This window comes from Dysidea avara, chromosome 10 (assembly GCF_963678975.1).
Source record: "Dysidea avara chromosome 10, odDysAvar1.4, whole genome shotgun sequence".
NCBI classification, from domain to species: Eukaryota; Metazoa; Porifera; class Demospongiae; order Dictyoceratida; family Dysideidae; genus Dysidea; species Dysidea avara.
This window is the reverse complement of record NC_089281.1, coordinates 19,889,793-19,905,561: the sequence shown is the minus strand read 5'-3', so window position 1 is coordinate 19,905,561 and position 15,769 is coordinate 19,889,793. Positions and strand designations below refer to the sequence as shown.

The 15,769-nt window shown below is 37.4% G+C and overlaps 2 protein-coding genes across 3 annotated transcripts in view; one reads left to right on the top strand and one right to left on the bottom strand.

Moving 5' to 3' along the window:
• LOC136268767 (uncharacterized) overlaps positions 1-13,999 on the top strand; it is a 158,924-nt gene extending 144,925 nt beyond the window's left edge. Inside the window, exons 3-6 of one of the 2 annotated variants that reach the window (XM_066064230.1) lie at positions 12,441-12,476; positions 13,004-13,200; positions 13,259-13,412; positions 13,806-13,999. In XM_066064230.1, the coding sequence (XP_065920302.1) occupies positions 12,441-12,476; positions 13,004-13,200; positions 13,259-13,412; positions 13,806-13,834 (416 nt within the window). In that variant the 3' untranslated portion in view covers positions 13,835-13,999. The remainder of the gene's footprint in view (positions 1-12,440; positions 12,477-13,003; positions 13,201-13,258; positions 13,413-13,805) is intronic. The other variant, XM_066064229.1, reaches the window with a different exon arrangement.
• Positions 1,325-3,582, bottom strand: LOC136236361 (uncharacterized). The gene is made up of 3 exons (XM_066026502.1): positions 2,949-3,582; positions 2,033-2,789; positions 1,325-1,638 (listed from the first exon to the last, which is right to left on the bottom strand). The coding sequence occupies exons 1-2, from the start codon at positions 3,487-3,489 to the stop codon at positions 2,617-2,619; spliced, it is 714 nt and encodes a 237-aa protein (XP_065882574.1). The 5' UTR covers positions 3,490-3,582; the 3' UTR covers positions 1,325-1,638; positions 2,033-2,616.
• Positions 14,000-15,769: the final 1,770 nt, after the last annotated feature.

Sequence of the window (15,769 nt, the reverse complement as noted above, 5' to 3'; positions counted from 1 at the left end):
TGAAGCCTAGCCATGGTCGAGTGGAAGAAAAGCACATCCCACGAACCTCTTTTGATCCTCGCCGTCCTTGTCATCAGAAATTAGATGAAGAGGCTGTACAGAAGTTGCTTGAAAGAATAGAGAGAGGTGTTCCTAGTACAGGGCTTGGTCAGTTTTGGAAATCTAGTGCTACTGCATTAGATGTGCCGTCTTCAACACTGTGGAATCATGTCTTGTTCAGCCGGGAGCATGCCACTACTCTCACCAAGAGTACATAATAAAAATAGGAAGGGAGAGTGTCTAACTGCCAATACAGCCTGTACAAAATCACTGCGTATTATTGAAAAGACCATGATCTTTGAACAAATCAACACTTTTACTGACTACAGAGATCTGTTGATAGGTGTTGAGTGCTGTTGATAGGTGTTGAATAAAGTAAAGCCTTTGCTCTACCAATGTGTGGATGCTCTATAATACGCAGTGATTTTGGCTGAAGGTGTCCTAGTTAGACACTCTCCCTCCCTATTTTTATTATGTACTCTTGCTCTCACTTGCGACAGTTTGTTTGACCCTACAACACAGCAGTGCTATGAGTACTTGGATAAAGCAAAGTTGGATATTGATGTAGTTGAAAGGATAGAGGGAGCAACAAGGGATCAAAGTGATTGCAAGTTATGGCATGCACTAAGGAATGGAAGGCTGACTAGTTCCAGGTTTGGTGAAATCAGAAGCAGAAAGCAGACAACAGATTCAAGACGATTAGTCAAGGATATTATGGGATATGGCAAACAGCTAACAGTGTTGCCACCCCAAATCCGTTGGGGTAGAGAAAATGAACAGAATGCTATTAGATGTTACATTGAAGATCGTTTAAGTGTAGGTGAAGAAATGACAGTCACCCACTCAGGGCTGCATTTAATGCCTACCAAGTCTTACCTTGGTGCTAGTTCAGATGGTCTAGTACTATGTTCCAATGTTGATACTTTATGTCGAGGCTGTGTGGAAGTGAAGTGTCCATATAGCATTGAGAAATGCATTACCGTTGAAATGACCCCCTCTGAAATAGCCAGCAAGTTTAGACAAAAATTTTTTATGGAGCAAGATACTGATGGTAGTTTACACTTACGACACAGTCATCACTACTATGCACAAGTACAGGGTGAAATCGCCATCCTTGGAGTTGAGTGGTGCGATTTTGTTGTTTACAGCAATAACACTGTTGTGGTTGACCGCATTCTGGCTGATTTAGAATATTGGAATCAACTGGAACAGTTGTTAGAAGACTTTTATGTTCGTCATATCATTCCTGAAATACTATCCAGAAAAATATTTACACAAGACTTTGGATCTACATAGATTTGTTGTATGTCCATGATTTTGTAAAATATCATTTCTATGTACAGTGTTTTATTACAATAAATTAACCAACAACTAAAGGGTTGTCAAAGTTAGTAAGATACATGCATACACAATTAATATGACTAACAATATCATACATACAATTAGAAAATTGATGGTTAAGGATTTTAAATCGCCGGCCTCTGCCAATAACTCTTTCTATGTGAATCCTGTACTCAGCAATCCGCCTGGTCTTTTCAACATCAAACGCTGACATCTGCTTTTGTGAACCAAGTCGAGGCGGTACATTTACAAGTATACCTTCAAAAAAATAGTATCCTATCAGTGAGTGATATTATATCAATTGCTCTATTTTAACAGCTTGGAATGCATTTTAAATACCAGGAGCTTATGAGCCGGCAAAGGAGCATGAAACTTACGTAGCCTGCTGGGTGCCATCAAAATCCAAATTCATTAGCGATTAGTTTCCATATAAGGAAAGTAAAATCTCATTAATTGGTGCCGTATTCTAATTGTGCGCAACACTCGTAGCAATTTATTCAAAAAACGTGACGTAATTTGGATTGTGATGGAACCGAGTTTCATGCTCCTTCGCCGCCTTCAGTGGCTCATAAGCTCCTGTAAATACATATCTAGCTCTGTGTGAATTTTCCAAGCTGTAAAAATAGATCCTTAGGTAATACAGTATTTGTACCTTTACTTGCCACACTTTCTTGAATGTCAAATCCCCGGTCAGCCATAATCATGTCTCCCTTTTCAAGTAGGTCAATGAGACCACTTCTTTCTGTTATTTCCTTATCTGATATCCGTCCACCCCAAGCTTCAGATAGAAAACTGACAAGGCCAGATGGTGTACATCCAACAAGAAATTTCCATGTATTTCTACTTTTATACTGTGAGTATGTAGTTGATGAGTTTAACAAACTAGATGGACGTTGGCATTCAATTTCATAACAATCTATTATTATTCTAGTATTTGGAAATTTTGACTTAAATCTTTTGGGCATATGTTGATCTATTTGTTGACGTGAAGGAAATGGGAATAGCAATCTTAGTTCCCTTGATAAGAAACATATCCATGTTGAAAACAAACGACAATATGTAGATTCAGCAATCCCAAATCGTACAGACATATCAGTGAGAGGTAGTGCAAGTCGTAACCTCACCAAAACTGCAAATAGTTGATTTGCAATGCTCAGATCCAATGTTTTAGTTCGAGGAATATAACACTCTACATCACTGGTATATTTTCCATTCCAGGTAATGAGACATTTAGCTTTAGGCTAGGTACTCCACCAAAGCCATGAATGAATCAAAGGTTGGCATCCCAGTGTAATAACAAGTTAGTTTGTCGTCATCCATAATAATCTCTATGTCAAATTGTGACCTTGGAGCAAACATTATTGTTTCAACTTGAATCTTGTCATCCCAAGGCAAATCAGTTTGACACTCTGGAACAATATAGAACACATATAATTATAGACATGAGCCTCGAAAAGAATGTATTTCATGTCAGCCAATTCAAAAAGCCTAGCATCCAAGGTACAACTTCAAACATAGCTTTAATACCTACAGTTACATGTAGCTACAGTGGAACAAGAAGGACTAACCAACTTCAGCAGGAACAGTAGGGCTGGGTGAACGCTGATTGGCACTGCTGTTGCTGTTTGCCAAGTTGTTATTTTCATCCATGTCGTCATCTAGGCCAGGGGGTGGTGGAGATTTATTCTTGCAGTACAACCCGTGGTCATGCTTAAAAGCTTCGTATAGTGCCTGCCTTCGTGCTAAATTTGTTTCCCGCTCCAGTTCTACAGCCCTATGGACTTGCTTACTAACTTGACTGCGTCGTTGAACTCTTTCATATCGTGCCACGGAATCCTTTGGATCTGTCGGTCGCTTTGCTTTGGTGTTAATAGTTGGTATGTAGTCTGGGTTTGTCGGAGTATCAGACTTTTTCTTGGATATAAAGTGATCCGAACAAAGGCGGTCATCATCTCCTGGTTGCCATGAAGTTCCATCCGGGTTTCGCCGGTCCACAAAAGCTATCCATTGTCTCCGTCGCTCTACGTCGGGTGGAAAATGATAGAAACTAATACCACAACCCTTCGAATGCCGGTTATTACACCCATAAACCACACAAGTGGTTGGCATTGTGGTCTAAACAATACTCGAAAAAATTAGAATTGCCTACCGGAAAATAAAATGTTGTAATTTTTCGTGCAATTTACGTGTTACGTGGAAAAGGTCTATAATATGATAGTCACAAATTGATCACAAGTTACTATAGTAGCAAATCTGCTAAATGTTTGGTCAAATTGTTGCAGCTACCTATTCTATTTTTAGGGGGAAGCAATAAAACCCGGAATACGGAATAACGGAACAGCGGAATAACGGAATAAGCGAAAATTACATTCTTAATATTTTACTACTATATATATACAGTCTATAGCATTTATACAATACTCACCTCGTAGCAATTCCAGAGAATCACTAAGGCGATCCTCAGGGCGATCTTTAAATAGAACTAGCACAAAACTAACCACTCTAGAATAATCTAACTAAGCTAAAATACTTTCTAATACACTTTACTACAAAATCGCTACAACACTATAAGTTCTTTCTGCTATAGCTACTTATACCAGCCATCACACACGAGTAACTGCCCGAATTTATTAGTGACAACATTCCATCCTAAGAAATCTTCTCTGAAATAATCTACTTTGGCTAACCTGTTAGTTATCCATCGCCAAACAAGCTTAATGTAAATTCAAAAGGTTAAGTGCTGTATTTAGCTGACATCACTTTGTGCAGCTTGATTCTAATAAATTCGGGCAGTTTTTCGTGTGTGATGGCTGGTATAAGTAGCTATAGCAGAAAGAACTTATAGTGTTGTAGCGATTTTGTAGTAAAGTGTATTAGAAAGAAAGTGTTTTAGCTTAGTTAGATTATTCTAGAGTGGTTAGTTTTGTGCTAGTTCTATTTAAAGATCGCCCTGAGGATCGCCTTAAGTGATTCTCTGTGGAATTGCTACGAGGTGAGTATTGTATAAATGCTATAGACTGTATATATAGTAGTAAAATATTAAGAATGTAATTTTCGCTTATTCCGCTGTTCCGGGTTTTATTGCTTCCCATTTTTAGGCCAACATGCAGATGTCACATTAAGTCTTAATTACCCTGGCAATTTTTCTAGTGTATTTAAAAGTGCTAGCTATGTATTGTATCAAGAAACTTCAGCATTGTAAAATACAAACCTCACCACACAATAGTACTATATAAAACAGTATAGTCTGTGATGTGGAGTCCATTGTGGACTGATAAGTGTGTAACATGCATACCATCACAGTGTATTGAGTTAACATACTAATCTGCCAACGTTTAAAATGTCAAAATTGATACTTTGGCGTGTAGCTAAACCATTTTTGTATACATGAGATAAGTATTTGATGTACATGTCTGATCTAAATTTGAGTCCAATTTGTGTGATGTTAAGCACATTGCAGCTGTCTTGTAGTGCAATACATGAATATGAGGCCAATTCAGCCTTAGCTTTTCTGAGGAGGAACGTCAATCATTGTCCAATTTCTGTAAGATCTCATTGCTAAAAGTCTCTTGTCAGACCCATACTAGAATATGCTTCACCTATATGGGTTCCTCACCTTCAATCTGATATTTGTGCCATAGAAAAGATTCAATGTAGTGCTGCAAGGTATACAATGAACAATTACTCCTGGAGAAGTAGTGTCACTAACATGATCACATCACTTAATTGGCCCTCTCTAGAATCACGACGTACATTTTGCAAACTAGTCATGTTTTATAAGATAATCAATTGTCAAATGGAAGTTCTATCTATCTCACTAACAGTGTTGGGAAAGTTACTTTTTAAAAGTAACTAGTTACATATTACATATTACTTGCAGCTGAACTATTTAGTTACAGTTACATATTACCCATAAAATAAAGTAACTGTAATAATATTACATATTATATTACTTTGTGTCCATAGCCTTAAGCTGTCACGTGTGAAACTACCACCTTATCACATGACACGATTGCATTGTTGGACAATGTGCAAGTCTTGATATAAGTAAGTAGCTGGTGAATAAGCCTCACTTAGTAGGCTTCATTACTTCGTTGTGGTTAGGCATTACTCAGTGGGTTACTAACGAGATTAGTAACTTCGTTACTTTAGTAATAATATTACATAATATTAGATTCGTTACAGTAACTATATTACTTAGGTAACGCGTTACATTTGCAAGTAAAGTAACTTGAGTTATATTACCTGTTTTTTATAGCGTATTTCGTTATATTACTTTGTTACCACAAAAGTAATAATATTATGTAACGCGTTACATAAGTAGCACATTACTCCCAACACTGCTCACTAACATCAATGTTATCAGTTACCAGAGGTCATTCACAACGTTTCAGAATCCCACAAGTAAGAATCAACTCGTACTTATTTTCCTTTTTACCATCCACTAGGAACACTTTGCCAGAAGATGTGGTCAATCAGCCATCTATAAACTGTTTTAAGGACATTTTGTTAAATCTGAATTTACTTTGATTTTGTTTTGTATCTGTGTGTTATACTCCTTGATGGAGTCCTACACAGTAATAAATAAATAAATGAATGAGACTAGTTCCTACTACTAGTACACGCAGTAGATCAAAGTCAACATTTCCTTGTGTCATGTAGTCAGTTCTTGGTTGTATGTAATGACAAATCAGTATAAACACAGCTGCATATATATATGTGACCAGATTTTACAGAACCGAACCAAATTGCACATCAGGCAAAATCAAACTAACACCACCAGTGGATAGCTACACTATCGTGCTACAAGTTTTGACCCTCAGCACTACTCAAACTACACGAGGCTGGTTTTAACAGACGTCTTTACTGGGTGGTGTGGAGTGCTCAAATGGCGGTTTCAGGTCTTGTGAAGGACCTGGCTTGGCAAGAATCAGTGGTTTACTGGTGGACAGCCTTATAATGTTGGCCAGACGTGTTCTCTGTAGATTTTGCTACATATCAGCCACTAAGGAGCCAGCACAGCCCTGTAATCTCGTGTCTGGACTCCAATCGTGGTCTGCCTCCATTTTGAGGTCTATCTTTTGCCCTCCCCACCACCCCCCAGCCTCCACCCCTTTGTGAGCACTCGTGATACTACTTCGCTCGTCCAACTGCTCAGATTTTCTATCTTACTTGGCGGGAAACTGTACAAGCAGCTACAAGTACTGGAAGTGGCTTGAAAGGTAACAGATTGATGCATCTTTTGTGTAAATTGCATACGCGTGCTTGCTATCCTTGGAGAGTTATGCTGGCTTCAATTCTTTAAAACCGTTTATCTCGAAACTTCTAATGTGCGATTTGGATCGTTTTTCCAAAATCCAGTCACAATTACAGAATTACAAAATATTTAATCTATTACAAAATACAAATTCTACAATTCAGTTATGCACACTGAAAGACCCATTAGTATACTGCTAATTAATTCCAGTTAGGTTTGTTTGCTGCACGGCATCTGGTTTTTAGAAGTATAAACTTGTTTAAACGATGTGCTATGGTCCCTACTCTAGTTGAAAAATTCCTTTTTTTGTGTACTTGTTTGTTAACTTTTTTTGGTAAATAATTTTATTATAATTGGTAAACATAGAAAATTTAGTAATATAACTTGAGTTACTTTGCTTAAAAAAGCATGTTACATAAGTAATAAAGTTACCATAACGAGTCTAATATATTACATAATACAAGTAACAGAGTTGCTCATCATGTTGCAAACCGCTGAGTAATGCCTAGCCACAATGAAGTAATGAAGCCTACCGAATGAAGCTTATTCACCAGCTTCTTACTTATAACCAACATTTACACAACACAACCATGTCACATGATAAGGTGGTAGCTGCACACACGACAGCTTAAGGCCGTGGATGCAAAATAATGTAATACGTAATACTAGACTATGGTATGCATAGCATGCTTTGAAGTTTGGTCACTAATGAGGTATTTAAACTACAATAGATACCTGGGGTAGGCATCTAAACTTTGATACCTGTGACAAAATAAAATTTTGTCTGAAGAAACTTTTGGGCTTGGTTTTACCCAACCAATACTGTCATGTCATTGTGAGGAAAAATCGCAGCAGGTTTTTGGGTTATATTATATCACGGATCGCCCCCACACCGTCGATGTCCCTAATAAACAGTACTATTGTACTGTATGATAAGTAGGCAGCAGTGTAGGTTATACTGGGGACAGTGCGTTAGTACAGATTATACTGGGGACAGTTAGCCCAATACAAATGTAATGGTGCAAATGCATATGAGTCGGTTGTATTGATGATTCTCTGCTGAAATATCCTAATAAGTTGGACAACGAATCTTGGTTTGTGTCAGTTCAGCAGCCCCCCCCCCCCCCTCCACAAATACACACACACAAAGCAAAGCCTATGACAGCCATGCAAACATAGCTATTGCGGCCCAGTGAGCCAGCACTGGGAACACATACTTGCCCAAACAATGTAGGTTTTGGTTGAGATGGTCAGAAACATTATATACCCTTAAGGGCGGTTACTGACCTTGGAGCCTTTCCCGGAGTGTCTTCATGTAAAGACGGTATCTGACATTGTAGAGTCCAGCTGAAATGAGGCTTGACACCTGCAGATGGGTGTGTGGCTAACAACATCATCTATTTGCAACTACTTTCAAGTCAGTAGCTGCCTTATGGCTGAACACCTGAGGTCAGATCACATGGTTATTTAATTGATCACATGACTACTTACCAATTGTAGGTACTCGAACCAGGCTTTGATTGGAACAGACACTGGCTTCTGAGTTTGATGTTAACGCCTGGCCACCTCGTCAAACCAGTCCATCCTGTAAAACCAAGAGTACAGAAAATAATAGAAACCAAGAGTATTGAATGGTGTATTACGCTGTGATTAATGACTGCGTTTTAGTTAAGTGGCCAAATTGGGCTAAATACAGCAACCCTTAATGGCAATATAAACAAACAATTACTGAAATATCCGTGTTACTTTAAGCATTCATTAATCATGGGGTAATACACCCATTAGATACTCTTGGTTACTATTATTATACTATTGGTAAATGTTGATGTCACATACTCACACACACGATCGCCTCAAGGCACACACACTTAATATAAAAGCATTCTTTGAACTGCGTGATGGGAAGTTAATTCTTGCCTATTTCAAATTAATCAGGAAATTTCATAATTATTGTACTATAGCCATGAAATTTGAGAAAGGTACTTGCCCTCCTCAGGTTAATTGTCACAAGGCTCATTGTTCCACCACAGTTTACACAGTTCTCTTGACCCAACCAGAATCAGGTATGGGTAGGTTTTTATACTTAGATCAAAAAAAAACAAAAAAACTAAGGTACACTGTCCCCATTTTTGTGTGCCAATTTTGAGCTTTTTTTATTTTACTGCAAAAGCTTTTAACTACAGTAAATTAATTAACCCTTGAACTTGCATAGGCCAGAAAACCATCCCAGATACCTGTGCCTTGTACAAAGTGCCATAACCTTTGAAGCATTCATCTTATGGCTACGCAATTTGTCATTTTGCTTGTGATCTAGCAAGGAGTAAAAATTGACACTTAGGGTTTTACCCCAGCGCCAAATGGTGAGGCCAACAATAGCCATGAAAATAACTTTCAGTACGGAAATAAGGAAACATGCAAACCCTTTACACCTCCCTAATGTGCTCAAGATACCTTAACACAAATGCGCAGTAAGAATATAACACTTTTTACAATGATTTAATGTCATGGACTATTTGTTTCAGAACTTATTTATCGATGTGTTATGGTCCCTACTCTAGTTGAAAATTCCAATTTTTCATGTACGCATTGGTTTGCTAACTTTTTTGTAAATACTTTTATTATGACTGGTGAACCGGTGCAAACAGAACTGGCACCGCATACCCCAGCTATATCAATTATCATCTGAAAAGTGAAGTATCCATTATGTTTCACTGTCAGCTATGTTTAATCTGTTACACAGGATTTTGAATTAAGAACTGTTCAAAAGGCACCTTTGTGATGCACGCATATTGAAAGAAGCAACACTACAGTGCTCGGGCCCCAGTTATATTAATAATCATCTGAAAAGTAAAGTATCCATTACACTTCACTGTTGGCTATGTTCATTGCGTACACAGCAGTACAAATCAAGAACTGGCTGAACTGCTTGAAAAGCACCTCTGCAGCCACTATGAAAAAATATGGACAATTTCTGCTTCAAAGGGAAGCCTGTCATGTGCTACTGCCAAATCAACACTTTTCGCTATCAGCAAAGATGAATGACACACAAAGGAGGATGCTGGTAAGTCCATGAAGAATGCATGGTACGTACTGCGGTATGCTAAAAGGAACCTCTTGAGCAACGTCGAAGAGTAACAGTGAAAACATCAAGCCCATAGCCTTACCCATTATCGAGATACGCTTGTTCGAAGGAATCAGTCAGTCAGTCAGAAAATTCCATTCAATAAAAAAGCTTAAAATTCTGTAGCAACTTGTTCAAAGCATTTCAGGTCGATCTGAAAGCTTGTTTGGGTTTAGTTCAAATAGTGCCTCATTGTTGTCTGGGAAAATTGAGGCTGCTTTTTGGGTGATGTTACTTTGTGGGCCACGCCTACTGCTTTGTGGTCCCCGGCCACTATGATATTATATTTATATATAGTTTTGTCATTGAATAAGCAATGAAGCCACCGATACTTAGGAATTCATTGTACTAAAAGGTAGAAGTGGTTGAACCTAGGTTACGGGATACTGCAAACTCATAAGTACACTATCAATTGGTGATTTGGGGCTTTTGGTTTTCTTAATCCATTGTTGACAAATATTTATCCATTCTTAACTTTTTCTCATTAATCAACTTGGAATTCAAATGTTGTTATGGAAACATGAGATGTCCCTATGCCAATTAGTGAAAACAAAATCAGACCAATGAAGAACTTACTAATAGTTCTAAGGTTTGGAGGACATCACTTGTGAGGGACTGACAGAGCATTTGTAAATAATGTGTATAGTTGCTAAAATATGGCTACAATATGGCCTAAAGCAAGACACTGCAGTCACAAAATTAATTTTTAATTCATATCACAACTACCAGAAACATTATTTCTAACAAATGACTCCGTTACAGGGGATTCATTACTTCTTGCAACAAAGAAGGCAAAATTCATGCTTAAAGTGTCATATGGCTTCTTTGATTGACCAAAGAATGTTGTTCTATAGTCCATACTAGGAATGATAACAGTAAACAACCATCATAACAGGAGTGAACTGCACATGTTTGTGGCTAGTTAACATGTAAGAAGCCATATCACGCTCTACACTTTTCACTCTCCAGTGTTGCAAGAAGTGATAAATCCCCTGTAAGCCCACAAGAAGCCAAACTAGTAGGTACACAAAATGTTAACAGTCCTGAATTTGGTTCAGGAAAATATTGCCAGTGGTCAGCAAAACTACACATGCGCTTACAGGTGTACCAGTTGCTAAGAGTGCTGTTTCTGTCTATTTTGTACCGTTACGCGTGTTCTAATCAGCACACTCAGATTATGCTCCTAAGTTACAATGTAATAAGCCTGTCACCAGCTGATACACAACACAACAATACGCCTGTACATGCAGTGAGTGCAGACATATGAAAAACTTACTTGCGCTGAGGTGACGTTGATATCGCCCTGCTGACACCCGAGCGAGCACCCGAGCACGCTTAAATGAACGACGGTCCGCATTAATTAGAAGCTAAATTTATTTACTGTGGCGCTTATTATCAGCTGCTCCAAACGTAAAGATAGCTCTGCTGCACTGTGTAGCTGAGGGTAATGATCGAGGTAAAGAAAGCTCGCCGCAAGTAGCAAGAATTTACACAAAGGTACGTTATTGTAGTAATTTTTATACTGAAGGAGTCTTGATGTGAACGCGTTGTGACTCTGGTTCAACGCGTTGACTTTGGCCGCATACTGTAATATGGCACGACGGACAAACGCGTTGCACCTACCGGAGCGTGTAAACTGCGAAATTATCAATGCGTGTGCACTTCGCAATGGTATTCACGTCGTTGTAACGCGTGCTGAACCCGTGCTTCTGTACAGTAGCTAGTTGACAACGCTTATTGCACGCCTAACTTGATACACGCAACAGTTACTACGTTTCGGTAGCACGCGTTTGTCAAGTTGTAGCTGGACGGTACTGTATGTACTCAAACAGCTCTCTATCTATAAAAGCAACATGTACAAAGACTTCGAAACAGTAACAAGTGAAACTGAAGCATTGCAAAAGATAAAAGCAGAGATCTTTCTGTAATCAGGACATGTAAGTAATTTTATAAATTATAGCTACATGCACACATATACTTCAGCAGTTCCACATTGGCTTTGCATGGCAACATATTACCATTATATGCCATAATAATGTTATTATACAGTATGCATTTTTACAGGGAGAAGTTACTAGTTGCGCTGACTGCCTCTTTTCTTCTTGTTTGTGTCACCAGTCTACCAGTTTCAGGTGTGTAGTCAGGGGCGGATCTAGGATTTATAAAAGGAGGGGGCTAAGTCAAGGTACTAATCTCTTGGGTAGAGGTGTGCAAATATATGGGTAGAGGTATGCATATAGGTGCAGGTAGATTTGGAAAAATTCTATAACAGAACCAACTACATGTTTCCAGTGAATGTTCTATTAGAGTAGTTAGCTGACTGCTCTATTAGAGTATCTCGATCTTGTACACCTCCAATGCTGATCCGGGTCCTTGTTGCATAAACTTTAGCATAAATCCACTGATAATACCTTGGAAAGATGTTTATAAGGTGGTTTTATGAGTATTTGTATTATTAGTGATCATATAATTATGCTAAGACAAAATTTCATTATAATACTCAGCATATTGATCAAGTAAAGCCTAAATATGAAGGGGGGGGGCTTCAGCCCCCCCCCCCCCCCCCCTGGATCCGCCCCTGGTATTACAGTAATTTTATTGCACACACTGTATGCTGGAAGCTTGCTGTTCACACAGATATGTGTATATGTTTGTGTTTAATAGATGTTACCTTTTCTATAGAAAAAAGAGATTACCGAAGAGACACAGAGACAGAAGGTATAGGAATATGCTATATACCTGTATAACACATCACTAAATCCACCAAGAGTTTACAATGTGGGAGGGCCTACATTATAAAGTCTTGATACAACTTTAGCGAGGATTTTTATTACCTATTGCAAATACATAATATGTTTTCCTTCTCAGATGGACTTAGTGTGCTCCAATATAACACTGCCTGAAAGTTTTATGGATGTCCATAATTTATATACTTGAGCACAGAATACTTGAAGGTGCTTTAAATTTGATCCAAGATAATATACTGTTATAGCTATTATAAGGAGACATTTAAAACGGTCAAAATTGGATGTAGCTAGCTGGCTTTAGTTCTCGACTAATAAAAATACATTGACTAGACAAAGGATATAATTATTCAGTTTTCCTTTAATATTCAAATTCTTCTCTAGTAGTTAACAATCTTTAAAAAGCCATAAAAATTTAATGATGAAACATTCATTGACTAATGGTTGGTAAAACTACTAGTAGATGTTTCCTGCACCACTTATGTCACTTCAACATTTCAGAAATATTCGAGGACCCACCTGTTGTCTATTTGAGTTGCTCAGAATTATTTTTTAATGAGACATGTACCAAGCTGCTTGTTAATGTGACATGGAGACCAACTGAAGATGATACACCAGAACGCATACAAGATCGATTACAAAATTGCCAAGCTACTATTAACTGCACTCAAGATGAAAAGGAGGTGTTCAGGGATCAGGTATGTGCATAGTCTAAATCATCTAGTTACAGTTTTACTTTCTCAATTTTATATACAGGATGGATGTCCATATTTTACCCCAACTGGTTTGAATGGTGGATGGAAATGGGAACTTGTTTTAGGTGATATAAGTAATTGCACTGTGGCAGTTACATTTGTAGATTTCAATGATCCATTTTCAAGTCCATTGACTAATGAGCGCACATTCACTGGTAAGTGTTACCATTAATTTTGACAAACTGTATGGCAGTGCATGCATATGTGTGTATGTGTGTGTATGTTAATATGTCCATAAGTGAAATACAACCAGCTGTGTCTGTGTAGGTGAGGTATACAAAAGTTCACATGGATGCAGTTGCAATTGATAGAATTGGCATGTATATAAGAATACACACAGTATTAAGCTCAAAATTCAGTCAGTGACGTGACACAATGATGCAAAGCACTTACAGCTTGTGCATGTATTTTAACATAAGTTAAGAGTATTATACACTATTGCTGTTAGAGCATGTGCATTAATGTTTTATGCAATACACTGTTGAATTTTGTGTAATCGTTATAGCTATATTATGGTATGTAACTAATTATTCAACTGTTTCTTCTAGTTAACAACACTGCAACTTGTCAAATATGATATGATGCTGTCACATTATTAGCAGAAAAGCACTTAAGTATGCAACTAACTGCCTATATACAGCACATTAAATACAATTTTATACTTGTAAACTCTATTTTCAATTAGAAGTGTTCATCTACACATGTACGTATAATGCACATATTGAAAATTACGACTAGTGACCATATGCATATAGAGATGGATGTAAAGTGTGGTAGTGCAGTACCAACTACATGTAGTAGAGGCTAATAAGAAGCTAGTCGTGGCCAGGAAATGTCCTCTATTCTACAGTGGTTGAAATAACCATTATGAATGGGACCGGCTGTATAGAAACAGTAACACACTGAAAATCAAAGTCACTTTACTTAAAGTACAGAACTACAAAACTCCCTGATCAATGATGTTATTATAAGTTACATTCAATTATGATCACACTGACCTGCTGTTTTGGTTGAATGGTGCTAGCCTGTTAGGTAAACAAATGATACAGCAAAAAAAAAACCAACAGTTCCTCTCTGTGTTGTCATGCGTGGCTTCCTGCAGTTATGATTTTGGTTAACTATGCATACATGGTCTCACCACAAGTTGTTATTATCTAAACCAAATATTTCAGATGCTACTTATGGTTGTTGTCAGTTGCTAGCTTTTATTGTATAATTTACATTTCTTGTAAAAACCACCATGGACAAACAAAGAAATAAAAAAGGACATGAAGAAACACAAAAGTTTACAGTACTGCTAAAAGAAGAAATGTAATATTGACTGGGAAGCCTCCGCAGAATAAAAGAAATTCTAGAAGCAAATAGAATTACTGATTTCGGTAGAATGTTTGGCAATTCATTTAACAGTAACTGTAGACAATTCTGGAAATGTGTTAGCGCAAAGCATAAGGACAATCATAGTAGACGTTGAATCTATCTCAGATAATAAGAGTAGAGCCATTGTGTTAAACAACCTCTTTGAGTCTGTCTTCATTAGTGTTGTTTCAGTTAACTAAAACTAAAACTGAAAGTGGTTTAGTTAGGGCTTTTACTTTTAGTTATCTGAAACTACATGTATGAAAACTAAAACTTAAGTTTTTCTGATTTGTCAAAAGACAAAAACTAAAACTAAAAGTGCCTCAATCTTTACACTGAAACTTATCAAAATAAAATATTATTTAATGTTTACAAATAACTGAAACTAAAACCAAAAGTACCTGCCAAGTATACAAATAATAAAAACTAAAACTAAAAGTATGTACTTACCACCTACAAGTATAAGAGTTGTTGATTGTTTATAACTAAAACTAAAAGTACTTTGCTATATTGTAGTAACACACATTATAGCTAATTATTCACTATACACATATTATCTGCCAGTGTATCATACAGTACGATAGTAACTGTATTATCTAGTTAATACGGAGATGGCTCTGCACATTTAGCACATAAAATACACAGCAAGGCAAGTACTGCACTGTGAAGCAGTTACTACAACAGTATGTACAAATTCATGTCTTTTGTTGTCAGAATTTTAAACATCATTAATGATTTTGCATAAGCATGCATAATATGACAGGTACTACTACTAGCACCATTTGTACCTGCATGGTAAACACTATGGGGTAAACACAATACACTACAGTTTGATTCTGAACATTATTGGTGTAACATTTTCTGAATGTGTGCCTTGAAGCATAATCATGTTTAATTAAGTAAAAGTATAGACAAGTGATGTTTTAAACTTGGGTTTCCAATGCTGTGTAGGAAATTGTGTCACTAGACAGCTACAAGGTGTAAAGTACATGACATTGCAAGCAGTCCTGCGCTGTAGGGCAGGTACCAGTGCTAATATGTGTATACGTGAATATACATAAATACTCTTTGTTTAGTGTGTCCACACCATGGACATAGATACACTGCACATATTGTACATACAACACTAAGCACACTGGACACACACACACACACA

Bases quoted from the DNA above. Each gene is read 5' to 3' on its own strand.
- LOC136236361 (XM_066026502.1), bottom strand. From the start codon at position 3,489: ATGCCAACCACTTGTGTGGTTTATGGGTGTAATAACCGGCATTCGAAG. The intron at 2,790-2,948 runs GTTAGTCCTTCT...ATATTGTTCCAG, and splicing joins TACTGTTCCTGCTGAAGTTG to AGTGTCAAACTGATTTGCCT.